Genomic DNA, 26,809 nt, shown 5'->3' on the forward strand with positions numbered 1-26,809 from the left:
GCTGTGGTCCAAAGCGCTAGACGCGTTGTCCACTGAAGTAAACTCTCTTTCACATGTTGAGACGTTACCGTGTAGCGACATCTACTGTTCAGAGAGGGAACATGTGCACTGGCCTGTGTGTGGTTAGCACTTTTCCCATTTAATTTCAAAACTAGTATTTCAGTCGCACAGTGTTGTAGCGGTTATTACTCGGCCCTCATTCAAAAGCCATCAGTCTGATTCTCGGTAAGCCTTGAGGGTTTTTCTGTTTGCTTGTTCTCCCTATGAATGAGTTGGACAGTTTGAGACAGGATCAACAGATAAAGTTGTGTTTTGTAGCTGATCTTCTCCGGTTAAATTGGAGGTGTAACATCACTGTGTGGTTTTTGATGAGTTGTTGCTGAAAATGCTGCAGATAAAGAGCCTTCTGTTTGACCCCTGTCTCTGTGTTTGCCCCGTCATGAAGTCCTGATCTGTCCCAGCTGTGCCCTGCCTTCACCCACAGTCAGCTGGGATTTAAGCTCCTATCCTTATGACCTTAAAGTTGAATAAAGCAGCATAGAAGGTGTGTTAGCTTATATAAATTTGGGATTTTATCTCAAATTTTCCATCCATCTATAGCAGCTCGTCCCGTGCGGGGTCAGAGGTCACTGGAGCCAATCCCAGCTCACTACGAGGGGCGAGGTCACTCGCAGCGAGGGGTGATTTGAGGTCACCTATTAACATGAAATACATGTTTTTGGACTGCAGGAGGAAATCCATACACAGCACCACGCCTGTTATAATATTCACAATAATGCATCTTTAATGGCCTGGTGACCTCTCCAGGTATCCTGTCCTCACCCCGTGACCCTGAACAGGATAAAGTGGTGTAGAAGATGGATGGATGGATGGATGGAATGTCTTCAAATGAAAGAGCCAGGTAATGATCTCTTTTCATCCATGTTATGAAATGCAGAAATAAACTCCAAAATAAGTGTAAACATTCATAAATCACTAAGATATTTTAATTCTGGTCCTGAAAAAAAAAAGAATCATACAAAAAATCACCGTAACAATAAAAAAAAAAAGACAAAATAAAATTACAAAAGCCATATAAGACATGTCGCTGCTGACATACACAGTTATGACTCTTTTATAAATAACAATAAAATACCTGCTACAGTAATAAAAGGCAAGACTGAGGGACATAAATGCCAAAAAGAAATGCTACTAAAGTAAAATGTCGGCATGTTTTACACAGCTGATTTTTAAACATTTTACAACCTAATCATAAAATAAAATGTCAAGTGAATGGATGGACACTGTGATAAAAAGCAGAACATATTAACTTCTTTTGCATAATACACAATATTAAATGCAGAAACAGGTTTTTAACAGATGAATGGACAGGCTCCTCATCAGCTGGAGAAAAGGTTTTTTTTCTTCTCTTTTTGCACAACAGTTCACCAAACATGCAGTTTATGTTCCTAAATGTTTACAGTATCCAGAAATTCAGCAAATTTAGAGCGTTCGGTGCAGTGAAGTGACACCAGGGGGCAATGTGAGAGAGTGTACCAGCCACACGGACATCAGTTCAAGGAGCTCAGAGGTATTCACTGCTGAGGATTCTTATTCTTCAAACACCATTAAAACCTCAGAGAGGACTGAAAGACATGTGAAATATAATACAAAACGCCGCCGGAGGAGCGGCGGTGCTGACAGAGATCATCTCAACGGTCAGAAGAGGTACATTTTGTTTGCGTGACAGAGAGGCTCTGTACAGGTGAGATCTTCCTGAGAATGGCTGTTTGTTCTCGGCTGCGTTTCGTCAATAGCTCGGACCCTTGCTGTAGGGATCCCGCCTCATCATGCCACCGTAGCACATGGATGGGTCGCACACTCCGGGCTGGCCGGGGATGCCGGGATTCCCACTTTTGCCCTCCGCTCCGTTAATACCAGGGGATCCAGGCTTCCCTGGAGGGCCTGGCTTGCTGTACCCCTGAGGACCCATCGGACCTGTTGAGGGGAAGAAACACTGAGGTGTCAGAAGACCAAAACTGAAGCCAGTCAATGATACATCATGGCAATAACATAGGATATCCTGACATTAGGCATTAGCTGAGCTGTGGGTCTGATCACTAATCCTCTCATTACAGACAGCTGAAATTACATCACTCTGCTGGAAGTCAAACGGTGGAAAAGACTGAGTGTTTTGGTCTGTTTGATTGTTCATTACTGAAGTCTGTTTTGTTCCTGTGAGGAGGGCTGCGCGACTCTGTAAAGCACCTTTACAAGGACTTCAATGCAACGTGTAGTCGCGTTTTAGCTTTAACACGCTATTCCTAATACTGAATAACTGGTCACATTGTTTACCTGGAGGTCCAGGCGGCCCTTGGTCTCCGGACGTGGTTCTTCCAGGGTTCCCCTTCTCACCTCTCAGACCTGGTTCTCCTGCAAACATAAATATACCCATTAAATTTGATATCAGGACAGAGTGAACGTCGCCCTGAACACTTGAGGCTACCTTTACCTTTGAGCCCATAAGGCCCGGGATGACCGGGCCGGCCCGGGTGGCCCGGCTGTCCGGTGGAGCCGCTCAGTCCAGGAAGGCCTCTCAGTCCCTGGGGCCCAGTCGGACCAGGCGGACCAGGAGATCCAGGACGGCTCTGACACCTGCTGCAGCTGCTCCGCTGGTTGCTCAGCAACAACGAGGGCAGCTCGGCTGCGAGGTGTGACAGAAGAAGGCATTTCAGATGGTGAGGACGTGTGGAGAGCGGAGCGGTGGTCCTGAGGCCGTTCTCACCCTGGAGGATCTCCCTGCAGATCTGCCGGATGTGGCTGTCGGACGTTTCACTCGCCTGTCAAATGAAGGGACCAGGAGGAAGCTTACAGCTCCATCGTGCTCATTCATCTCATCAGAAAACCAACCAATAACAACAGAGGTTTCATCAACACATACTGATCTTCCTTGAGGTCCAGGTGGTCCCGGGGGGCCGGTGTCCCCCGGCTGCCCTCTGGGACCCGGCGGGCCCGACTGTCCTGGCTGTCCGGGATGGCCCGCTTGACCTTCCTGACCTCTCTGCCCCGGGTCCCCTGCTGTCCCTTTCTAACAGAAACACCACCCCAGTGTTAGGCTGAATGAAGGGATGAATGTCAGCATGAATCATGTGTTGTTGATGACATACCTCCCCGTTCAGTCCCACTGGACCAGCAGACCCCTGTCGGCCAAAGACAAACGATAAATATTAGAAACTGCAGCAGAATTTTAAATACATTTAAAAAAAAAAAAGAATTAAAATCTGCATAATTAACACAATTAATGCATATATATATGATGTCAAAGCAATATATAAGCTTATGGTTCAAAAATACTTCAAAAATTGAAGCAATAGCACCACCTGTAGGCCGAACTGCATCATGGTCATGAAAGAGCAACATTTGCACAACCCTAACCCTAACCCTAATGTTTCGCAGAATTACAGAAATCCCAACTGTTAATGTATAAATTATGTTTAAAAGAATTTGAAAGCACGTTACATCATATGAAGGTCTAATGTTTGGATGCAGGCACAAATAAAAAATCTCTGTCGTAGAAGAGGTACAAAAATGAGCACGGCACGGATTCCAGGAAAAATATTACTTTTCTTTTGAACCACACAGCTCAAAAAATGGGATTGATATTATAGTTGAAATATTTATTTCCTGTTCCATGAGCCTTTCTCTGGTAAGAGCAGCCAAACCTCCTTTGTAGCCACCACATTACAAATATTTAAAAGAAAAATGATCTGTTGGGGAAGATTATTAATATATACATACATATATATTTATATTTACATAAATGTATCCTGATCATGCTGGGACCAGCAGAATGGTGCAGTCATCATCGCACAGCGAGCATTCTGTCAAGATGAATGAATGAACTTGTTATATTGACCCAAACTTAGTTAAATTTTACTACTTCCTTCAACTGGACCTCGAATCACTAACTCTAAATCTTCTCTTGTTTTCATGGACCTGGACCTGTGGCGTTTGATGGATGTACTTCATTACACAGAGCAGGACATTTAATCAAATATCTGAGTGGTTCATTTGTTTTGCATCCATTAAAAATAAACCAAAAACCTTTTGCCACTGTGGCCAGTGTGTGTGTGTTGGCGCCGTCAGAGAAACTCACAGGAACTCCGGGCCGTCCCTGTTCTCCTCTGTCCCCCTTCAGTCCCTGGTGAGAACGAAACACATGAAACAAATCATAGTTTCAGGCTTTAGTCAATCATTTAAATTCAATGTAGCAAGCTAAACAATCCTTCGCTGAGTTTCCAGTTGACTGGGTTTTCAGCTCCAGACCTTCTAACGATTGGTGGCCACTTATTCGGGGCTTCAAACAGGAGTTTTCCTGTCAGACATATTTTAATTACTGAATCTGAACCTGCCAATTTCTGTGTGTGGTTACATAATGGATGATGGCTTTGTAATTTTGTTATATTTACTTACTATTTCTCCTTTTTCTCCCAGGTTTCCCTTTTGCCCCTGTTAAAAATAAATAAACAAATAAATAAATAAATCATGTTACGTCCTCAGTTAAAGACTCAGAAAAGGACACCAAATACGCTGAAAACAATGATGTGATATACCTTGCTTCCCTTCAGGCCCGGCATGCCCGGATGCCCCGGTTGACCTGCTTGTCCCGGCTCGCCTGCACTTCCCTTTGAAGGCGTTCAGTAAAGCCGTTATTAGCCAAAACAAACTTTATTCATTTCCTTTAGGATATAACACGTCCAGAAATACTCAGCTTTTTAATGTGGATAAACAAGTTTTAGTGGCTGCTTTATTGCTTGGCTTAATCACTTCTTTCTTTCAGTTGGAGTCAAAGATAAGGTCGCCTGGTTTATATTAGAATAATGAAATGGAAACATACCGCCGGTCCTGGTGTTCCTTGTATTCCCGGACTTCCACTTTCACCCTTCTTTCCCTTGATTAGGAAATAAAACATGTCTTATGTTACGGTCAGTAAGCTTACAGTGAAACACCATCGGAAACACTTCATGTCACTGAGCGCTGTCAGTTTCTTGAAGTCCTTATCAAAACTCTGTTTCATTGACGCATGAGATATTCTGAGACCCCCTTTTCATGAGGCTTTGGCAGTGTGCGGCTTGGGGTATAATTGTGTATGCTTTCTTTTCCAGCCGAACAAGTCTCAGTAATTACTCTCTGAAAGCAAGCCATGAAATCAAAGTATTGCCTGCTTGTCCATAAACTGGGCTTTTACCGATACATTCTGGCTTCATGAAGGCAGATCAGCTAATGAAAAATGATCAGGAGACAGAGCGACCAGACCAGACTGCTTACATTTCCACTGAAATTCCACTGACGAAAGCGGCAGGGCCGAATTATTGCTTAATTTAGCTCCACTGGCGCGGCCAAGACATCGTTACTTGTATTAAAGTGTGTTTTAGCAAAACAGTGACCAAACAAAACATGAAATGCTGCTGACCCAAGCAGTCTTCCACGCTTTTCAAAGGCCTTCAATGAACGATCCAAGCGAACAGCACCTCTTACTGAGCTGCACTGTGTATCGAGTCGACTGAACCTCCCAGATCTGGGGAGCATAATGTCTCATACATCACGTTGCATTGATCTGCTGTGTTTGTCGGCAGCTTTAATACACTGTGTGGATCTGACTTGATTCCAGACAAGGCTCTACCTGCAGCTTGCTCATGGCCAGTGGCAGCTTGTGCGTATTAATGCAAACTTATTGACTTTTCATGGCAGCAGTTTGAACCGGCGCGCTCAACAGCCCCGGGCGGGATGTCGGGAGGGATAAGCTCACATTATATTTTTCTTATCCTTCCTCAAAACTTGGGAAATCTTTTCGGTGTCAGTTGGTAAGATCAAAGCCAGGCATCATTTCCGCGAGGTGTATCGTGGCTTCGCAACACTAATGTGGCTGTTTAAAGAAGATCAAGTGTAATTTTCTGTCGGGCATGAATGATTACCTTGAGTCCAGTCGGTCCTTTCATCCCAGGTGCGCCAGGTAAACCCACTTCACCCTGCACAAGAGTCAAATAAACACCGGTTAACTCTTTAGATTCAGGGTATTTCTTGTAAGTGCTTGTCACAAAGAAACAATTAACTTACAGGTGGTCCTGTTGATCCTTTGAATCCCCTCAATCCAGGCTCACCGGCTTCTCCCTTCAGTTAGAAAGAGACCAGATAAAAGCACTGATGCAAAGATAGAAAGTACTGTTTTCAAATAACATTATGGAGAATAAATCATACGTTACCTTTGGCCCATTTAGTCCTGCAGTCCCTGGCAAACCGGGCATGCCCTGAGAGCAATGAAAGAATCACTGAGAGTAAACACGACGTGGAAAATCAATCCATTTTTTAGCACAGAAGTTTGCTAAAACATTCATTTTTCTTTATATTTCTCTACAGCTTCATCTCATGTAGGGTGGTGGGGGACTGGAGTGGAGTTATTCACTACATCAAGCTGATATGACACAGGGAGGGAGTTCAAATGGGGAGCTTTAAATATCTTCTTACTGAACTATCCATCCACCTCCCAGACCGCTTTATCAAACAGGCTACCAGCACATCACAGGACAAAAACAAAGAGACTGTCAGCCACTTACACATCCATATTCACACCTACATACTGTACATCAAAGTCAAATGCATGTTTTTGGACAGAGGAAGGAAACTGGAGTACCCAGAAAAAAAAAGAAATAAAAAAGCGATAAATGCACAGGAAAACTATGCAAACTCTGCACAGAATTGCCTTTCAAGGCCAACCCAGACTTGAACTGGGGACTTTTTCCAGTATGAAGTGAGCGTGGAAACCATTTCTGCACTGTGCATCCCCGTCTAAAATATCACATTCTAAAAATAAGAATCACATTAAAAAAAAAAAAAAAAAAAAGTTTTTTTAAAGCAGGGTTTCTGAATGGTTGGTGTACTAGCTTTTCCCAGAACTAGTTTACTCTCTGCAGAACTTGGAAACATTAATGCAGTATTCATCATGAATAATAATCTCAGAGGACAAATGATCTGGTCAAGGTGCGGCAAGATTCTAAAAAGTTCTGATTACTCTCCAAGAAAACAAATATTCACAAACATGGTTTCTACAAAAACTGGAAACTGAAGTCGCTTTCCTTCTTTACAGCTCAATTAAAATGAGTTCAGATGGAGTTTATGTGCTGCGATGCCAAACATTTCATGTGCTGATAAATGCAGTGATAAAGAGGTTTTCCTGATTTAAATGGCATAAAGAATAAATCTAAAGAGTGACTAATTTTGAACTAAATGGCTCAGTAGACTCAAACTTACAATGGAAAGCTTATTTAGTTTTTTTCTCAAATAAATGCTTGCAGATGTTTGAGTTACATACTGAATGTACACACTGAATAGAGAGAGGGAAGACAGAGACAGAGCCTGAGGAAGAGCCACACACACACACACACACACACACACTGTCAATCTATCCCTGGAGCTGAAGAAATCCCCACGCTGAGGCCGACACTGAAGGACAGCATCTTGTTTTAACTTGAGGAAACGCAGTACTGATCCCGTCTCCTTGGCTACGCTGCTAACTCTATTGTTCTGCTGGGGAAAAGTGGCTCGCAGCCTTGTGGAGCAAGTGACTCATCTTTCTGTAGCCCGATCACAAAATTCTTGGACAGCGCTTATAATCATGATCGGTGAGGGTGGCTGCCCAGTTGAAACACTTTCTTCCTAAAGCGGAGCTGCCAGCACGCCACCGCATTCTGTCGATGAGTTACTTTCACTGCCTTCGATTACAGCTACTCGTTACATAACAGGGTTATCCTGGGATGAACTACAGGGAAAATACCCCCCGATTCACTGGCTGTCGAGGGCCGTCTCTGGCAACACGCCGCACTCCCATGACAATAAAAAACACTACGCATGTAAATCTTGGTTATCTATGAAATCCACCGCTATATTTGTGCATTTTTGCTGGAAAATATGTAGCATACAGGAGCCTTTTCTGGGCTGCAAAAGTAGAGCCAGAACTCACGCAACCAAAGTACCAAACATGTGCGATTAATAGCGTCCGTGTGTTTACTCACAGGATGGCCTTGTCTTCCATCTGCTCCAGGAATACCACTGGCTCCGGCTTCTCCCTTAAAAATCACAGACATTAACACAGTTCTGACATCTATTTTTGACAACTTTTGAAATTAGAGGCGTGTTATTTGACACTGCCGACAACATCTGATCGGTGAGTCGTCGGTTCTTCAGGCCGTCAGGGAGACGTTCAGAGGAAATGTCAAGAAACCTTTGATGTTCACACAGAATTAGTCGAATGAGGAATGGAAAAGTGTCTGCGCAGCTCATTTTCCGTGGTTGCTAAACCTCAACACAAGTTGAGGGAACAGCAAAGCCTGTTCTGCAAAAACAAGTCTTTACTATGACTTTAGTAGCATGTCACACAGTCGAAGCAGGCTGACCTTTTGACCGGGACTCCCAGGAAAACCCGGCTTTCCGTCCCTGCCAGACAGACCCTAAAGTCACAGGATGGTGTTAGAGACGGTGGCACCGGCACGCCGGCTCCGGGTTGGTCCAGAGGTGTTTAATACGTACAGGTTCTCCCGGGTACCCAGGAGGCCCCGGAGGTCCAGCGCTTCCCTTTTCTCCCTGGAAATGTTGAAACAGTTACAAGTGGCGATTTCATGTTTTCATGTGTCGTATTCTTGATCTTCATTTTCTTTTCAAATCAAAATGAAGCACGCTCACCACTGGACCAGCTTTTCCAGCTAACCCAGCAATTCCTGGCAATCCCATGGAACCCTGCGAAAAGATTAAAAAAAAAGTACTATGATCTAAGAATGATGTTTATTTCAACTTTCAGACAATGATAAATAAAAGTATATGACAAATGTTCCTTGTAGGTGAAAGCACTGAAGCGAAACAAGCCTGATGAGCTGAACAAAGCCAGACAAACAAACACTGTCATGTCTGCATGCTCAAAAGTACGCAGTCGTTAGTCAGCAGTCGGTGGGCCGAGCTGACAGGGTGAAATGTTTTTCTGCATCATTCAGACGTTCTTGAAAATGCACCAGATCACTCAAAACTTGCTGCTGGTTCTGTATCAGTTAAATGTTGGCAGAAGTGGGAGGAAATAATGCGTCAGTGGATTTTTCACAAATATTCAAAGTAAAAAAAAAAAAAAAGGATGATTTTTGGATCAAGAGAGAAATTACATCAGTGGGTTTTAAAGAAATTGCATTCCTGCATACACAGACATGCTCATCAGTCGAAGCTGAGCAACCAAATGACGCATTTGTTACTGGATGATTTGGCAGCATCAGCACCAGGAACATTTTTAGGATGGGTTTCTTGACAATAATACACTGTGTGCAAAAAGCCCTGCAAATCAAAATGAAGGTAAACGAGTTATCTTTACGTTGACATCCTGCTGCAACACGTCCATTTACCGCCAGTTTAAAACAAAGAAAAAACAATCAGAAAAAGAGCTGGTATGTATTGCGCTCCTCAGAAACCTCACAGCTTCTGCTCTGTTTATTTTGCAGCCTTAATACCCCCTGTTTTATTATTTGTATTTAAACATATTCACTCTACCTTTTCAATTTCTACTTCAGATTCTTGCGCTTTGATTAATTCTACCTATTAAAGTTTTTTTTTAAATTACTGCTGCATTGACACTGAGCAAAACTAAGTTACTCTTCGTTGCATATGAAGAAGGGAATAAGTCAAAGTCATTTGAGCCTTGTGTCAAAATACTTGTGATGCTCAGGGACCCACAGCAGTGGGATTTGAACCAGCAAACTAGTCAGGTGACTGTGGTATGAGTACCACCCTCTAGTGGTACGTCGGAGCAAGTCTCAAAGATATACTTAAAAAAACAGATTCTTTGGAAATGTACAAAATTTTCCACCGATAAAATGTCTTGTATCAGAGGTCGAGTTTGTGTTGTACAGATGTCTTTATGTCATGTTGAGTTCAATTTAATTGTGTACTCTTTTTTTCTTCACTACATTGTGAATGTTCAGTTTTATTAGCTTTAATGACACATGCAAGATAAAACTGGTGTGATTGTACCACAGCCTAATGTTAACAGTCTTGTGTAACAAAAACCATTCAGGTTATTTTCCAGGCTGGAGGGCGTATTTCACAGACTGTGATCCACGTGAGTGCCACCAGTGTAGTTGCAGTGCTAATGAAAAGAAAAGAGCGATCGCACAAAGGCTTGTATGCTCGCATAATTTTCAGTATGTTATTCATACAAATATGATTAATGGTTCAGGTCTTTAGCAAGCATCAGAAAATACACAAACACAGTTTTGGAGAAAGTGCTTCTGGCTTAATTTGGCAGACGTCGCGTCTTTCCGTTCTCTACATCCCATGCCAGGAAAATGAAATTGCACCTTTGGGTGGTCGCACAATGAGGGAACAATTTGGAAAAATAAATGTAAATGTGTTTGTATCCAAAGAAAATCCTATGCACTACAAGATGACAAGATGTGGGTTGTGTTTGATTTGAAAAGAAGCTCCAGCAGCCCCATGCTGATTATGAGGTTTGTCTTGATTTCTTTGTCTTATAAAGGGTCTTAAAGTTCTCTCGCGAACATCCAACAACCAGTTGTTTTTCACATGAACTTTGAATAAACTAAAGACTTTCAAACTGTAAGACAAATGGTTAGAGTTTAAACTGTGGTGGAGCCAAACACATCTGAGGCTTTATGGGTTCACTTGTCCGTGAATGAAATCAAACAGGTCTTTTTCATTTCTTCTACTTGTGACAACTTCAAATCAATTAATGCCACCTTAGATCATTTTTTCCTTACATTTCCCCGAGCTCGCAGCTTTCTGGTCTCTCTCGGGTTCCAGCAGAACGGTATGGCATTATTCTGTGTGTACAGTAACGTGTGTCTAGTTGTTTGCACTCTGTCCCCAGGCCTGTAAGCTGTTGGTCTCACTGAATTTGCTCCTTTGATGGTTCGTGGATCATAAACTATCCCGTATTCAGGTTTTGGTTCTAAACTAGCAGTGTGCGTGCTTTTCCATGTTATGTGCACAGTTTAGGCTTTATTTTTTTTTCTTTCTGGTTTCATAAATCCAACATGGCGAGAAGCCACACTTGGAATCGACGCCAGCAGAGCAGGGACCACAATGAAGAGAAGTTTTGGAAAGAAATTGAGAATTTACTTGCTACTTGCTAAGTTTTCCCACACTGCTGCTTTTATGGGTTCTATGCAATGGACCCCTGCTGCTGCTTGAATTTAGTTTAAAACTTGTGAGCGGGTCTACAAGGCTGTAAAGGGAGCAGCATCTCTGTACTTCAATGCAACTGTAAAGCCACTCCTCTGGTCCTGTATAAGCTGTGATGGTTTGTTGTCCTACCACTTTGAAGACTGTGTGAATGCTCATCACGGGCTCTTTGCATTTTTATAGACCAGTAAAACTTACAAACTTTGAGGTTTGAGTGAAACTGGAAATCCAGGTGGAAAGAAGATGAATCTTCTTGATTTTTAAAAGCATCTCTCTTTGTTTTTGGACGTCCGTTTGGCACCATTCAAAGTATTCAACCTCACTGACGAGAGTGGAGCAGACAGGACAAACACCAATAAAAACTTAATGTGATACATCCTAAATCTGGGAGTGAAACTACACCAGGAACAGAACAGATGGCGCAGGAGAATCCGCTCCAGGTGTAAAAGTCTGCCTGCACAAGGCTGGGAAACATTTTTCAAGGCGGAAATAAGTGTTTGAATCGTGGAGCACTTGAAGCAGCTGGCTGGGCCTCCTGTTGTCAAACTGATTACAAGGTAGGATGATAAGACCGAGACGATGAAACCCTGAGAGGATGCATTAGCTCACTGCAATGCTGTTCAGAGGAGCCGCGGTGACGGAGTCTGCGGCGTCTCTGGCTGAGGCAGGTGTTCGGGTGATAAATGAGTCCCAGCTGTTGAATCACTTAGGCCCTGTTAGCTTTTATTTGACTCTGGGTTTCTCAGGGGAATCCTGCGGGATTCACTACAGGAGCCCCGGCCGTCTTCACACTGCAGAGGCTATACTATCACTTTGTTCGCGTTACAGTCAAGTGATCCGAGCAGTGAAATGCAGTCTGATACACTGTAGTGAACGGATCCTTGGTGCTCATTACTCATTTACTTCTGCCATCATGTGGATTGCTATAGAAGCCCGCCAACTTGCATGTTTCCTTAGTTGAGATTGAACTAATGAAATAAAACACAAATTCTTTCAATTTATCTGAAAATATAAAGAACTACTATCTTATGTTGATGAAAATGTCAATTTGTCTTTTGTCTATTATAAAAACAAACTAACAGAAAAACAAAGCTATGTCATTTAATTCCCATAATCCACATAATACTTCAATTTTCTAACTCACTTTTCACAAAACACCACTGACCACCTTTGAATCCATATTTTTCTACTGAGTAATGAGGATAGCTCAAACACCTTCAGGGGAATGCAGTGTGCAGAGAGAGGGAAAAAAAACAAGCTTCACCTTAGGTTTCCTATAAATAGCAACATAAGAAAAACTCTTTTAGCTTCTAAGGAAGAGGCCAGTTAAAGCCCAGGACATAAGGACACATTTTAAAGGTCTCTCATGACCCCGATGCCCCTTCGGCTGAGTGCTCCTGTCCTGCAGTATAGAAGTTGAATTCTTCTTTCTTTCTTTTTTTTTTAATTTTCCCAAGAGATTCGCCATTATATTTAAAACATATGGTGTCTGGAGTGATTGATGTAACCATGTTCAATGGCTCAAGCTGATCTGTCTAGCAGGGATTTCCTGTCAATCCTATTTGATCTCAAAAAAAGGGGATGTACCTCGACAATCCAGTGTGTTTTTGTACTTTTTAATTAATGTTTGTCTCGTTTATAAAAAGCTGTTTCAGTGCAGTTGAAAATCCTCCTTTTAATGTTGGATTCATACAAAATATATTATGGAATATTACACCAACTGCACTGAGCAGTGTTTTGATGCCATGTCAAAGATAAAAAAATATGGACTTAGTGGTTGAACAGTTACTGTCAGCACCTTCTCTCCTGGTTGTCCAGCTGGTCCTGGTAATCCGGGTATACCCATCTCACCCTGAAAGGACAAACTTGTTTTGAAAATGTCTTGCAGAAGTGACAAAGTTCTCCTGCAGTTTAAATTAAAAAAAAAATAAACAAAAATGGTGCCACAAATGTGCTTTTTGACCTTCCTACCGAAACACCAGGCCGTCCTTGTTCGCCCTTGTAGCCGTGTGGTCCGCGTGGCCCCTGGCAGGAAGAGCACAACAACCAGCTTCACTTTCCCAAAACTCATCTTTCTAAGTGAATTAATGTTGTTGCAGATAATGCGACTGCTGCCTCACCTCTGCCCCTGGTGGACCTGGAAGGCCTGGACTTCCTCTAATGCCGGGGATCCCCTTCAGATGTTAAAAAAAGACCGGAGATACAAACATTTAGCTAAACCCTTCAATTCCCTCAGCCGTGTGCATGCTCTGAGGGCAACTCAAGGCTGCGGGTGGATTCTTTCGCACAAAGGTTTTTGATCATGCTGCAAAACATGTGGTTCCCTTTTGGGTAGTTTTCATCACAAAAAAGATCAGCACAGTGCTGACAATGCTGCTATAATCAGAGCTGCTTCTTATTCACCCGATGGGAAAATAAGTAAATAATCATATTCAGCCCTCTGTTTTAACATTTTGTGGCAGTCCCGACCACATCGTATGAACAATCAGAAACTGCCATGACGGACGCATTAATTCAAGTGGTTTTCTCAGAAATGTGTGGATGCTGCCGTCAGCATTATGTACTGTATGATTGTATATTGAACTATGTAGTACTCACAGGCTTACCATCAGCACCAGCAGGTCCAGGCTGCCCAGGTATGCCCGAACTTCCTGCTTCTCCCTGAAGAAGGTGAAATAAGGTCATTCAGACTTTGATTTCGTATCTGAATCTTTCTGTTTCAAAGCAGTCAAATCTAATCAATCAAATAATGTCTGGTAATCATTTGCTGTCCATAAATTGTTATTTTATGTACAAAATATGAAAGCAAGATAGTCTCTATATCATGCAAGATGTTCCTGTGTATTAGAACATCTGTGAGCCAGAAATCCTCCCAGCATTGTGAATCTATTAGAAATGTAGGAAAAGCAAACCAGTGATGCTGTAAAGACAAACATGAGTTTTATTAACAAGAAGGCTTTTTTGTTAAGTTTATATCTCTCAGAATTCCTCCTTTAAAGGCTTTTATAACTGGGGCAGCTATTACTGGGTTGATCAATTAAGAATAAGCTTAATTCCCTCATTTGGTGATTTTCCATCTCAGGCAGGGTTGACAATGGTCTGCTTTGCTTTCAGTAAACATTTGAGTATAACAGGGTCTCACAAAGCTCTGCGTGATTTATTCACAATGGCATGGCTGTTTGCCAAGAGGAAAAGAGCCCCTTGGTGTGTTTAAACTGTAAAACTGTTTTTTTTTTAGTAGGTAAGTGAGCATTTAGGGGATTGAAGTGTTGAAACATCCTACAAAAATGTCTTTGGTCACGCAGGGACTTTGCCTTTACAGGCTGGAACGACAGCAGTCCTTGTAAGGGAGGTGAATCTTTGAGCAATCAGATAATCATCTGAAGCATTTCGACAACAACTGGGCATCCAGCATACAATGACTGCACTGTGAGGAAGAAGGTTTGAGCTTTCTTTTTCGCCTCTTTTAAATCCAATGAATATTTAACCTACTGTCTGGTTACAGAGAAGCACACTCATTTGTCTAAATCCGATCATGTGAGGTTGTTTTTCTGTTTGGTGTTGCAGAAGCAGCTCATTATTAGAAATGTAGGTCGAAGACGCAACACCCGGGAAAATGATGAAGAAAGAGGTCATGAATAAGAGGAGGAAGAAGAAGGAAAAAAAGGACAACTGACCTTCATTCCTGGAAGTCCAGGTGGTCCAGGAGGGCAACCGCAAGGTTCCTGTGGCGGCTCAGCATCATCAGGACTGTTGGAGCACTGCAGCAAATATGCAAAACTATCTGTTATGTCAACATCCTATGCAGCGTGCAAAGAATGCATTAATCAATGTCTCTCTCTCTTTCTCTCTCTCGCTCTCTCTGCGGTTTCTGTAATAAAAATAGATTATGCTTCCTCTTATTTGGATGTTTTTTTGTTTTGACTAGACCACATCATTATTTCCCAAAAATAACTTTAAAAAGTCCTCTTTAATCCCCAAGATGTTCAACAACAAATGAGAATGTTTTCTGAAACATGAATACCCGACTGAGAGATCATTAGCGTTTCTGATATGTACTTTGTGGGAACCATTCTTCCAGGACAAAGTTCTGCTCATTTTCTCTTTCAGTTGTAATTTTCTGTTTATGGGAAGTTCGCCACAGTGGACCAGAGTCAGAGGACCGGGGTCTAGGATCTTTTGAAATAGATTTCCTATCATGTGGAATGAACCTCTTTGCCAGAAAATCCTCTGATCCTACATTCAAAACTGATAAGATTCCACATAAAACTACCGAGAAGACACAGACAGAAAAGAGGAAAAGAAGTTGTGATATTTGGCGAACAGTTGTTTTTCGGCTCCTCGTTTTGTCTCTTTTGATTTTTTTTTTTTTTTCTTTTTCTGTCCGACGGCCCCACATTAAAAACAGCAATTTGGCTCTGGCGCTGCGGTTACTGCACTTTCCAAGCCAACTCAACAACGGGCCACTACTGCGCTCGGTGCGAGCCAGCGGGCAATAAAAAGATATATATTGGGTGCAGCATGTTTGAAGCGGAGCCACGCGTTCCCCTCCAAGAAAATGATTTTACACATTAACAGATGTGACTTAACATTAATATGCTGAGTTTACACCTTCTGTAATCATGAAGAAATATGAGACCAGAAAGCCCGGGTTTTAATGCCGAGCGGCGTGAAGGTGCCGAGTTGATGAGATGATTGGCTGCAACCTTGTGGGGGTGCTTCTCATGGCAGAAACAGATGTGGCGGGACGGGGTGAGAAGTGGCCCAAAAAACACTTTTGTTTTTTCGGACGGAAAGGAGAAGCGGGGGAGCCAAGCAGACTCCGATACTTACGACTCCAGGTATTTCACACGCAGTCTCGCGGTTGTTCTGCTCAGGGTCGCAGTAAATGCGCAGCTTCTGAATTTCAAACTGAACACATTTAGAAAAAAGAAGAAAGCCTTGTTTAAAACTTCCGCCGCGTGATGTTCGAAAACAAGCAAACGTGCCAACTGATTGTCGCGCGGGGGTCATTTTAGAACATTTTGTCCAGTTTTATCAGTGCTGTGGCACCATTGAATTGGAACAGTTTAACTGTTACAATGATAAGTGCCCTCCCTGGGAATTGAGTGGCTACATGTTGCCAGACCTCCCTCTGTGTTTTGGACCAATGTTACAGTTTTTTTTTTTTTTTTTTCCATTATTTAGTGTTCTGCTGATACTGGTCGTAAAATTGCTGCAGAGCATCCCGTGGACTGTTTCAATTCAGTCACCATGGGGAGGAAAAAATGGCCCAAGCATACGAATGACATTATTACTGCATAATTTAGGGAATAGATCAACCAGTAACAATACGACTCTGTTGCTTACAACATTAAATGATAGGATTTGAATCTAAACACAACTTTAAAATCACAAGGTCCAATCATGGTCTGCACCGAGAGGCTCAATTACAGAAATGTGTTTCTAGTTACAAGTGTGTTTATATGGAAACAATTCTTGTATAAGTACACCGACTGTGTTGAATGGCTTAAAACTTCATGATCCTTCTAATAATGGGTCAGAACACACAATGATTCTTACTGCCAAGCGGTGTTCGCATAAATACATTTCAAACTTTATTGGTGTGTGCGGTGCAGGATATATAGAAGCCAAAGAAAACATCAACAAGGCTTTTTTTTCCCACACCAATCACTTCATGATAGAAGTAAATTCCCCCTTAAACAAAATGCCATTATGTTCCTTGACTAATACAGTCATTGTGGAACTAAAGTTACAAGCTGAAATTAGAGCGTTGTGTGTTTCAGTTCTTTTAACGTGCCTCATTTGGGAGACCATCATTATGACTACAACTGCAACATGCAAAGTCTGTGTAATTGCTTACACATGATCCTCATGATGGCCAGTTTGGATGACTGTTTCATAATAAAAATGTGTTGCGTAATTTTTGATAATAAAAAATAAAAGCATGTGCAGTTCAGTAAGGAGCCGTTGTCCTTCCCAATAGAATTTTCTGTGCATTAAGGTGCTGTGCTCTGTTTGCAAGGATGTATCTACTTCATTATTTGAGAAACTGCTAAGCAGACCATAACAGCAAACTGGCAGGATTTAACCCCACAGAGACAAATAAAATGATTCATAAGAACCATGAAGGCAGCAGAACACATTTTCCCAAGAACTTACTGTCCCCAGAGGTGCACGAGTCTCTTCGGAGGCAACAATGAGAAGTTTCAAGCTTTAAAAACATACAACAGAATAAAAAAATATTCCTTCTTTCTATAGAAAGGTTACATTTATATCATTCCTCTGGCGATCAGTCATACCGTGAAAACAAAGTTGTTGATGCTGATGGACTTACCGGCACCGTAGTTTCCTTTGTGACATACTTTCCCACTTGAGTTTTTCCATTGATGAAAATGCCGACAGGAGGCTCCAGTGGCAAAGTTTCGATCTCCAGATCGTCAACGTACAGGGTCACATCCTCTTCAGTGACAAGCAGCCGCAGCTGGTGCCATTTCTCATCGAACAGCATCTATTATTAGACACAAAACGAAGAGGAATGCTCAGGTTCGTTGCTTCATTTCAATGTGCTGATTGAGACATTTAAATTGCGTTTCACAAGAGGAAGCAGAGGCAATCCAGGTTACTGACTCTGGCAGTTTATAGAGCAACTTTTATTAAAATGTCAGAATACAGTTGACATTTAAATGTTTTTAAATGCAAGAGGATACTACATAATCCAAGGTAAAATAATATGAATCGACTTAGATTGAAATGACAATGTTTAATGTTAATAACTGAGTCACAAAGCTGCCAGTTTCCACATTCCCATATGGCCACTGAGTGTTTTGTTTCATCGAGTGAAAACATGAAAACACGTTGTGTATAAATAAACTGCACTGGAAAAGTTATTCACCCACCAATCCTAAACAAGTTTCATCTGTGGCTGAAAGAAAATACTTCAACTCTAAAAAAAAAAAAAATCATTTCTGTGAAATCCTTTCCTGTCAGGTCTTCCATGTATGAAATATGGAAGACTATAGAAACAAGCAGCTGTTTCAGCTGAGTATGCACAGCTGTTCCTGTCAGACAGGTTAATGCCATGATGTACAACATTAAATATCAGCCTCAATGTTGAAGGAATTCCGTATAAAATCAGTGGGCTCACGGGAGACAGATTAATGGTCCCACATATCAGAGAAGAGGCTTTTCATTTCAATTTGATTATACAGTACATTTCGGTGCCGTAACCGATTCAACACGAAGTCACAGCAACTGCGTCTGCAAACAGATCATTGGAACTTCAAACACTCACCCTGAAACCCTGTGATTGAACTGCTTTTGTGTGTGTGAATCAAAAAAGAGTCTGTCTATGAGACGACAGGGTCTGATAGATCGGGTGATACTGACACACCACAGAGAGACACACACAAAACAGACCTGACAGCATTCGTGGAACGTAGCTGAGACGTGGAACTACATGCGCGCACACACGCTAAAAACACAACATTCTGAAAAGTGTGATGAATTTTTTCTATTAAATTAAGCAAATTTTAGCTGAAAGCTCTTGCCTGTCAGTTTATACCATAAGTCATCTTCCCACAGTTCACTTCAAAAGCTTTCCCAAATGTTCAGTCTCTCAACCCCAGCAGAAATAAACCTTGATGAAGTGTCTGCACAACCACACAGGACATTATACAGCTGCTTTTACTGGCTGTGAAGCACGCGCTATGAAAAGCAAATTAAGTGGGGCGTGCTTTAAGCGCCATGACAGGGATTGTGCAGTTTCAGCTCACCCTCGCCGTCTGTGGTGAGAACGTGACCGTCTGAGTTCCGCTCGGTGCCTCGCTGGTGGTGGTGAACCTGACAGTGCGGTCCACGCCGTTTAGAGTCACCGCCATCTGAGGCTTCCCGTCGCGAGTCTGTATTCTCCACAGGTCCCACTCCTCGATCAGCACCGAGCCTTTGTACCTCAGCGTCGCCACAAACACGTACGATGGCGGCAGGCCGTCCGGGAAAAGGGTTCTGAACATTCAGATACACCAGGCAGTCAGAAAATCCAACTTTTAGGATGAAGAAAAAGACTTAAAGCGTTCAGGATCACCTTGTCGTTGCACTCAGGTCAACATGAGATGTGACTTCGTAGGCCTTCGTGCCGGAAAACGTTCCTTGTGTCTTTTTTGCTTTTTTAGCCAAGTTTAAGTGTAACAGAATATCAAAGCCCTTCTCATCTCGGGAATCGACAGGAATCTTGGCTGGACAGACAGTTTCTGTTAAAAAGAGACAGTAAATTAGAGGAAAAGACACGTCCCTCCAGACAAAAAGCTCAAGTTAGACCAAGGATCAGTCCAAGGTCAGCACACACAATTAACCTAATATACATGGATCTAGACACTGAGTGGATGCCAGAGTACCAAACTCCTCATCTAAACTCCACACAGAAAAGTCCCTAAGCCTAAGACTGAACCAGGGAATTCCTGAATGACATGAACACACAGGGACAGAAGAAAAACAGTGATGGTAATTGATTCAAATCAGATCATTCAGTCACAAATGTAATATTATCCTAATTCAAGCTGACATGATCTGACAAGGAAATAATTTCCAGCCTGGGAAATGCTTGCTTACCTTCACACAGCTTCTGCCGTATGACTTGTATGATCCTGGAGATGGCTTTGTAGTCCTCAACAGAGAAGACATAGGTAGAGGACGGCTTGTTGGCAATGTCCCTCAGTTCAGCTCCTTCCGTCGCTGAACCGACACCAATGGCAAACAGAATGACTCCTTTTTTCCTCGCTATCTCGGCTGCTTTCACAACTTCATCTTGGGATTTCCCGTCTGTGAGGACGACGGCTATCCTGGAAACGCCCGAAGGGCCGCGCTCGGACAGACCAAAGAGTTTGTTTGTGGCGAAGTTAATGGCCGTCCCTGTCCTCGTGTTTCCTCCCATGTACTGAATGGACTCCATCGCCTTGATGAGGTCTCTGTTGGACGAGTATTTCCCCAGAGGGATCTCTAAAACAGGGTCATCGCTGTACTGGACAACTCCAACTTGGGTAAATTTCTGTCCAATGTTGAAGCTTGTGGTTATATTGACGAGCCACCGCTTCACAATTTCAAAATTGACATCTTCCACACTCCAAGAACCGTCGACTATAAAGACCAAATCACACGGTGCAGTCCTACAACCTACAGCACACGAGAAAACAGCAATCAGCTTTGGACAGTAAGCTCAGTAAATCATGTGAACTTTGGCAGTGAAGCACATTGGGTAAAATGCATCAAAGAAATTCACCTTTGAAAGGTTGTAACATTTAACAGTTTTAATGTCAAGACAACAAGCACCACAAAGTGTGAGGAAATGAAGACAGAAGCATTCTTACTTCTTAAATCTTCATCTTGAGCTGCACAAAACAAATGGAGAAGCATGAAGCACAGGCATCTTAAGGCACAATGCGCGGATGTGGCTTTATAACCCATTATGCAGCAGTACCAAATTCCAATTGTGCACCTACAGGGGAAGGGAAAACATGCTTTGTACTGCAAAGAAACAGAAACAGAAAAAGAAAAAGGCAAGAATTTGTGACACATGGTTATTCTTGCCTTGACAGAATATTGCTGATGTACTGTTATTAAATATTTGGGTCTGTTACAGAGTTTCAGGATAAAACTGCAAATAAATCTTTTCTAAAGGGCCATGATTCACAGACGAGGACGCTATCTACCAGGCTCTGACAAGTCTTAAACTTCCAAGCGTCTGTGCATTGAAGTCTAATGTATCACTAATACATACATAAATACTCTAGAATTCCAAAGCAGATATGTTTTGTTTCCAAGCAGGTGCTGACTCGTATATGAACTGAAGCGTACGGTCTGAGGAACCTTCTGAACTGCAGAACAGAATAAAAACACTCAGCCTTGGTTCAACCTCACAAACATCCTTATGTATGTGCAGTGCAATTGGATCATGCTGTGCAGTGTGTAAGATATTTGACTGTGGCAGGTGAAGTCTCTTTGAGAAAGCAAAAACAACCTAAATATCAAAAAGAGATTAATTACACAGAGAAATAAAAAAATAAATAAAAGTCCTGCTCTGCACTACTCTGACTTGAGTTTGGCATTTGAGTTGGTACAACAACACCGACAAATTTTCACCTCATAAAACTGACAGCTGTCGGCAAAACGTTCTGCAGCGGTGCCGTAAGGTTACCTATCTGGTGATTACATCTTGTGAGCTCATTTGTCGGTTAATTGCAACACATGATAAAAAAGTAGTTTCCGATGGTGGTACATGCTGCTCCACCTCCACCTGTTGGTCCACAATGTCTCCTGCTGCTCAAGCAGTTTGTCATTACCCTTTGCTGAAATCGGCTTTTTTCTGTGACTGGAACTTTGATGGATGAGAGCTGCGAGACTGAATATAAAACCTCCAGGATGGAAAACCAAGATGATGAGTGAAAGGACATTGAGAGCAACTAAGTCTTCAGGCTTTGAAAGGGCTGATATGCGACTTCAGGTGAAAAAACTGCATGAATGAGCATTTGCTGCTCCTCATTATTGATTTTTGACAGAGACGACTAGAAAGGTGAAAACACTTACAGTCAAAGAAATGTCCAAACATGTTGACTTTTTACATGACAAACACTTGGGGAGTTTTTCCAGCGCAGACTGTTTCGGTGCAGACATCAGCCACCTAAAATGAACCCTGCTCTGACCTAATGCAGGACACATGTTCACAATGAGACACAATGTCTTCACCAGAGTAATAAACCACACAAGCAAACCCGACAGGGAGCCATGCAAGGCAGAGGTCCTGTAAAAGGAGGCGCTACACATTAGACACATACCTCAAAACATGACGCTCCGTGAGCCGATCACGCAATTCGCATTGCTCAAATGTTGCTCACAGATCCTCAGGTCACTTGCTTTGCAACACGACTCGCCGTGCTTTCTGTCTTCCCAGTCGTGCCTCCGCGGCCTCGCTGCACCTTTGCATTTTCCTGTCATGCCTCATCTCACACATCCTCGCATGGCACCGTCGGCCTCACTGCATAAACAGCTCGCTGAACCTCTGACCACATGCTCGCTGTTTCCTGTGGGATTATCAGCTGTTTCCTCACATTTGCAGCTATTCGCCAATCTGTGCCCACCATTGGCCCAAACACAACAGGCCTGCCGAGAGAAGCCTCATGATGAAACTTTTCCTTCTTCACGGATCAGGCCAGCTGTAACACTGTTCACATGAACATATGACATATTTAACCTTGTGCTCGCCACATGTTGCTGCAGCACATACAGTAGTCACCAGGTGTGATTCTGTCACGCCTTGACAAAATGTTTTCAAACTGTCTGCAGGTCCTAACCTATGGGAAAATCAAACTTTGAGAAGGCATTAAGAAGATAAACAATTTGTGATTAATCGTTTTTGAGCTGCTTCTATTGTTTGAACTCTCTCCAGCTTCTCCTCTAATTTTGTTTTTGCTTTATATTCCTGTCTGATTGAGTTAATCTGCTTTAATTTTGCTTTGCCCAGCCCTAAGGCCACCCAACACTGCACCTGCACAGCAACAGCTTTACTGAGCGCTTCTCCCTCAAATATTTTTAAAAGCAGTGTCAAGGCAAGTGCAACACATGAAATAACATCAGTCATGGCAAACGAGGGGTGCATGTTAAACACACGGCATATTTCGGACTTTTATCTGAATAATAAGAGAGCTATAATAATGTTGCATGTGCTGCAAACTACATGCAACATTATAACGAAGTGTATTGTTCATGCTTGAGAAATTAGAGACTCACGTTTCCATTTCTGAATTAAAGTGAAGGCCGACTGTATTTAACAGTCCGTTATGTCTGCGACTGTTACGATGTGTTTCAACCGTTTCCAACACATGAATGAAAAACTGAAGACAATCTAAAATTAAAGTCAGGAATCTGACAGGAAGTAACTGACCGTACACCTTGTGGCTGCTTCAGACTGAGACACATGAAGGTCAACCAAACCGGTAGCCAGGATATAACCTTTGACCTCCCAAATGCTTCTGTTCCTGTGTGGCCAGTGAAGGTGTGTGTATGTGTGTGTTTGCGTGTGCGCGTGTGTGGACCGGTGGGATGGCAGCCTTTAACATCACTGCATTTTTCCATCATGTAAACTCAGTTTGGAAGAAACACAGTTGAAGGAGGCGTTAAGCAGCTGTAGTTAAGATGTTTGGTTTTGTTTTGTTTTTTTTTTTTTTACTTTTTTTCCCCCCTGACTAAAGCTGGAGGAGGTTGCTGGAAAACCCCCTCATTGGCAGCGTTCAGCGGGGATGGCTTTCCCCTTCACTGACTTTCCTCAAGCCGACTGTTTCTACGCCTCTGTCCTCGCCAAGTCGAATTCATTTACACCATCGGACGATGAAATTCCCGATCCGAATAGTAACGAAACAAATGTGGTCACGATGAAAGGAGTCAAGCTTTGTCCAAGAATAAAAACACAACATCCGTGTTATCACGGTGGGAGGTGGAGAGCAGCAATAACAGGTGCACTCATGTCACAGATTTCGACCCTGCTCAGAGATCTATACTGCTGCAGGAGCAGAACGGACCGTATCCAGCTGCAGATTGTAGCTGGGTTTTGTGACATTCAGAATATTACTAGAAATATCTTAAAACATTTAAAGATGTTTGAATGAGCTTTTTTTTTTTTTTTTTTTTTTAGAAATGCTGTTTTTAATTTAAGATTTGGCAGCGCTTTAGTTCCAGTTATACCCTTCGGGAAGCTGCTGAACAAATTAGTTCTCACATTTCTCTCAAAGATATGATATCAGGCATTCAGGGTGACAGAGGGTGAGTCACTGCACTCTTAACAGTGAAGCCAGGATTGATTTCGAGTAAAACTTTCTCCAATTATCGAACCTAGAAAAAAAAAAAACTTTTCTGTTTACCTCCTGCAGATAGTTTGTGTAATGCAACGTCAGACTTTCATTTCACTTGAAGCATGGTAGCTAAAGTTATCTGCAATAACTTTGGCGAAAGGAAGTCTTTCCAATCCAGAAACAACAACCGCTGTTCAGTGTGAGCAGTCCTTGCCAAAATCGGGGGGATTTATAGCAGCCAAATTCTTCATGCAACAAGAGGAAGCCAAGCCCTATCAGTTGTTCTCCGAGCGAATGTGTTCCACTAATCCAAACAGCTAAATATTGTCATGTAAAACCGTTGATCAAAGCTTTTCGGTCGAAGTCCAATCCCAGATCAACAAAAATGTTTCAATCACTCTTCACAAAGATTATTGCATTTGATATGCTTGTGATTTAATGTCTGTCAAAAACAAATGTATGATCAGAATCCATGCAAGGCTGTAGCCTGCAATCCAATACGTTTGGAGAGTTTCAAGAGAAATCTTTTTTATGAGAAGTGAAAGAGCCAGGAAAAATTATGAGATAATTCCTTACATTCTTTTCATGACAGTTGCATAAACAAGGGACTAGTAACTTAGTAATGTCTTCAATATGCAACTGCAGCACAGTCTAAAACACTAAACACAAACACAGAATGTTGAAGACTCATGCAGTAGTTCCACACAATAACATGAAAATTTGTCACAAATAAATCAGTTGAATATATGAAAATCTGTCGAGCAGGTTTGTTTCATTGAAAAAAAACCGAGGTGAGCTGTCTCTGAAGTTAACTTGCTATTTCCTGACTATTTCATATATATATATAGTTATATGACAGTTGTATATTTATGTATAAAAGCATCCCCTAAGTGCAAGGTAACATCTTCAAATTGCAAAAAATAGAGCATGTTGTCTTAAAAAGGACACAAAGTAAACCATAATTTACCGGTAAGCGTCCAAGCCCTTGTGTGAATTCCCATTAATCCTCTCATTGAGAGCCAGTCATCAAACTGTTCACAGCCCTGGGTTTACACAAAGTGAATGTAGGCAGAAGTGCACATGTTACTCAGCTGAATGAAAGCCTGCCCTTTCTAGCAGCTCCTTCTGTCTCCTCTGTTTCTGTCCTTCTTCCTCTCCACACCCCCACAACTCCTCGCTCCGGACTTTTACTGGCCCGCGGCCACTCTCGATTACCATGGGTGGAAAGAGAAGCAGATAAGGAGAACATGAAATAGCGTAGAGGACAGCCCATTTCTGACAGTCCTGAAGGAAAATAAAAGTAATGAAAACATCCTTCTTCCAAGTTTTGAGGGTTTGGATCGTGAGCAGGTTGCTTTGGGGCAGAATCCGAAAACATGGGGTTTGTCTGGATGGAGGACAAGTTCAGGATCACCAAACGACTTTTACTCCACAGGGACACAGTTTCCTGGTGCTCTGAGCAGCGCGTTAACAGTTCTGCAACACATTACTCCACCATTGCTTGAATTCCTGCTCCGTCTCTTCACTTCATCATTCAAGTTGGACAACAGATTAGGCTCTGCAAGTCTGCACTAAGCAAGGTGTGAAAAAAAAAAACTACTGCAGAGTTCTCTCTGCACAAGCAGCTGGAAGTCATTAGAAATGCAGAAAAGCATCTGCTATCTGCAGAACGCGCAGATTTCAGTTTGATCCACTCTAACAAGTTTTATCATGTTTGTTCTCGGAGGCAGTCTGTTCTGCATCAGCCAACAACAGCCTCTGTGTTTGCAGGCTCTCATGAGGGCTCCAGAAAGCCTGAGAGTTTAATTCTGTGTGAAACTGCAAAAAAAAGACAGAAGAAAGCCTGTGACTGGATGACTCCACTGCAAAGGCAAAAGAATTAAAAAAAAGAAATTAAATTTGACAAGTTGAGGTATCAGTGGAGGACAGGATTAATCATCAAAATACACTACATAAACACAAATAATCCCTCCTGATGAGCCTCTTTAAATCTTTATGTGAACAAATGATCATATCCACTGAGCTAAAGTAAACCGAGCAGATTCACACACAGTGCAGCACAGTGTCATTTTACAGTCAAGATTAAGGAAAACCGTTATTTTACAGAAGCACAAGTTTACAAATCACATGTTCATGTTCACCATATACAACGATCAGTACACTGTTTGAAGCATAAGCATGATTATATGTGAATGTAATACAAGTAATATGTAGTAATCCACTCAAATAAGTCATATGCTTTTAGGAACTTTACCTCTGAAAAGCCATATCACATCTAAAATATGTATTCTTGGTAGAGAGCTGCAGTGAGTCCCCGATGAAGGCCCTGTTGACCCTGAGCCTCAGCACACTCTGGTGGATCTCAAAGGAAAATGCGGAGTTGGTGTTTGGAAGGAGCCGGGGAGTGGCCAAGCTGCTGATTAGACCAGACTTTCCAATGCTGAGTAATCTTCCTTCTCTGCAGACTATTTTGGTCGTTGGTTTGTAACCAACAGGAGGTGCACATGAAGGAAACCACATGCAGGAAATCTGTGTGTTTATTCCCACAAGCGACCGAGACGCTGATGCGCACGTGGTCGGATCTGGAAACGTGGCTTTTTCAGATGCATTTGAAATGAATTAAGACGGCTGTAATCCAGGAAGTCCCATAGTTCTGACACTGGGCAAAGTGTGAGGTTCATAAGTTCATCAATTCATTTGTGGGTGCAGGTGAATTTCTTTGTTTACTTTAGTTTAAAATTGTTAAAGGTTTGGCTTTGACT

General features: G+C 42.3%; 1 protein-coding gene across 3 annotated transcripts; it reads right to left on the minus strand.

The window, feature by feature from the left end:
* Nucleotides 1-997: 997 nt before the first annotated feature.
* On the minus strand, nt 998-25,194 carry col21a1 (collagen, type XXI, alpha 1). Of its 3 annotated transcripts, none has more exons than XM_030106094.1 (29): nt 25,015-25,194; nt 20,574-20,701; nt 19,819-20,379; nt 19,295-19,460; nt 18,987-19,215; nt 17,549-17,722; nt 16,045-16,122; nt 14,889-14,972; nt 13,810-13,872; nt 13,332-13,385; nt 13,183-13,236; nt 13,010-13,063; nt 8,716-8,769; nt 8,563-8,616; nt 8,430-8,483; nt 8,049-8,102; nt 6,243-6,287; nt 6,097-6,150; nt 5,955-6,008; nt 4,877-4,930; nt 4,593-4,664; nt 4,453-4,488; nt 4,136-4,180; nt 3,147-3,179; nt 2,921-3,067; nt 2,765-2,819; nt 2,492-2,683; nt 2,335-2,412; nt 998-1,977 (listed from the first exon to the last, which is right to left on the minus strand). In XM_030106094.1, the coding sequence occupies exons 2-29, from the start codon at nt 20,668-20,670 to the stop codon at nt 1,790-1,792; spliced, it is 2,883 nt and encodes a 960-aa protein (XP_029961954.1). In that variant the 5' UTR covers nt 20,671-20,701; nt 25,015-25,194; the 3' UTR covers nt 998-1,789. The 3 variants fall into 3 exon arrangements, with proteins under 3 accessions (XP_029961954.1, XP_029961955.1, XP_029961956.1); XM_030106095.1 differs by having other exon boundaries at nt 20,574-20,730; XM_030106096.1 differs by lacking the exons at nt 998-1,977; nt 2,335-2,412 and having other exon boundaries at nt 2,527-2,683; nt 2,921-3,063.
* Between the last annotated feature and the right edge of the window lie 1,615 nt (nt 25,195-26,809).

This window comes from Salarias fasciatus, chromosome 13 (assembly GCF_902148845.1).
Source record: "Salarias fasciatus chromosome 13, fSalaFa1.1, whole genome shotgun sequence".
Lineage (NCBI taxonomy): Eukaryota > Metazoa > Chordata > Actinopteri > Blenniiformes > Blenniidae > Salarias > Salarias fasciatus.

What these genes read in the sequence shown, in the direction of transcription:
- col21a1 (XM_030106094.1), bottom strand. Translation starts at nt 20,670, where the DNA reads ATGGGTTATAAAGCCACATCCGCGCATTGTGCCTTAAGATGCCTGTGC. An exon ending in GACCTGAGTGCAACGACAAG is followed by an intron (nt 19,216 to 19,294) that starts GTGATCCTGAAC and finishes CTGAATGTTCAG; the next exon opens with AACCCTTTTCCCGGACGGCC. An exon ending in CTGCAGGGAGATCCTCCAGG is followed by an intron (nt 2,684 to 2,764) that starts GTGAGAACGGCC and finishes CACACCTCGCAG; the next exon opens with CCGAGCTGCCCTCGTTGTTG.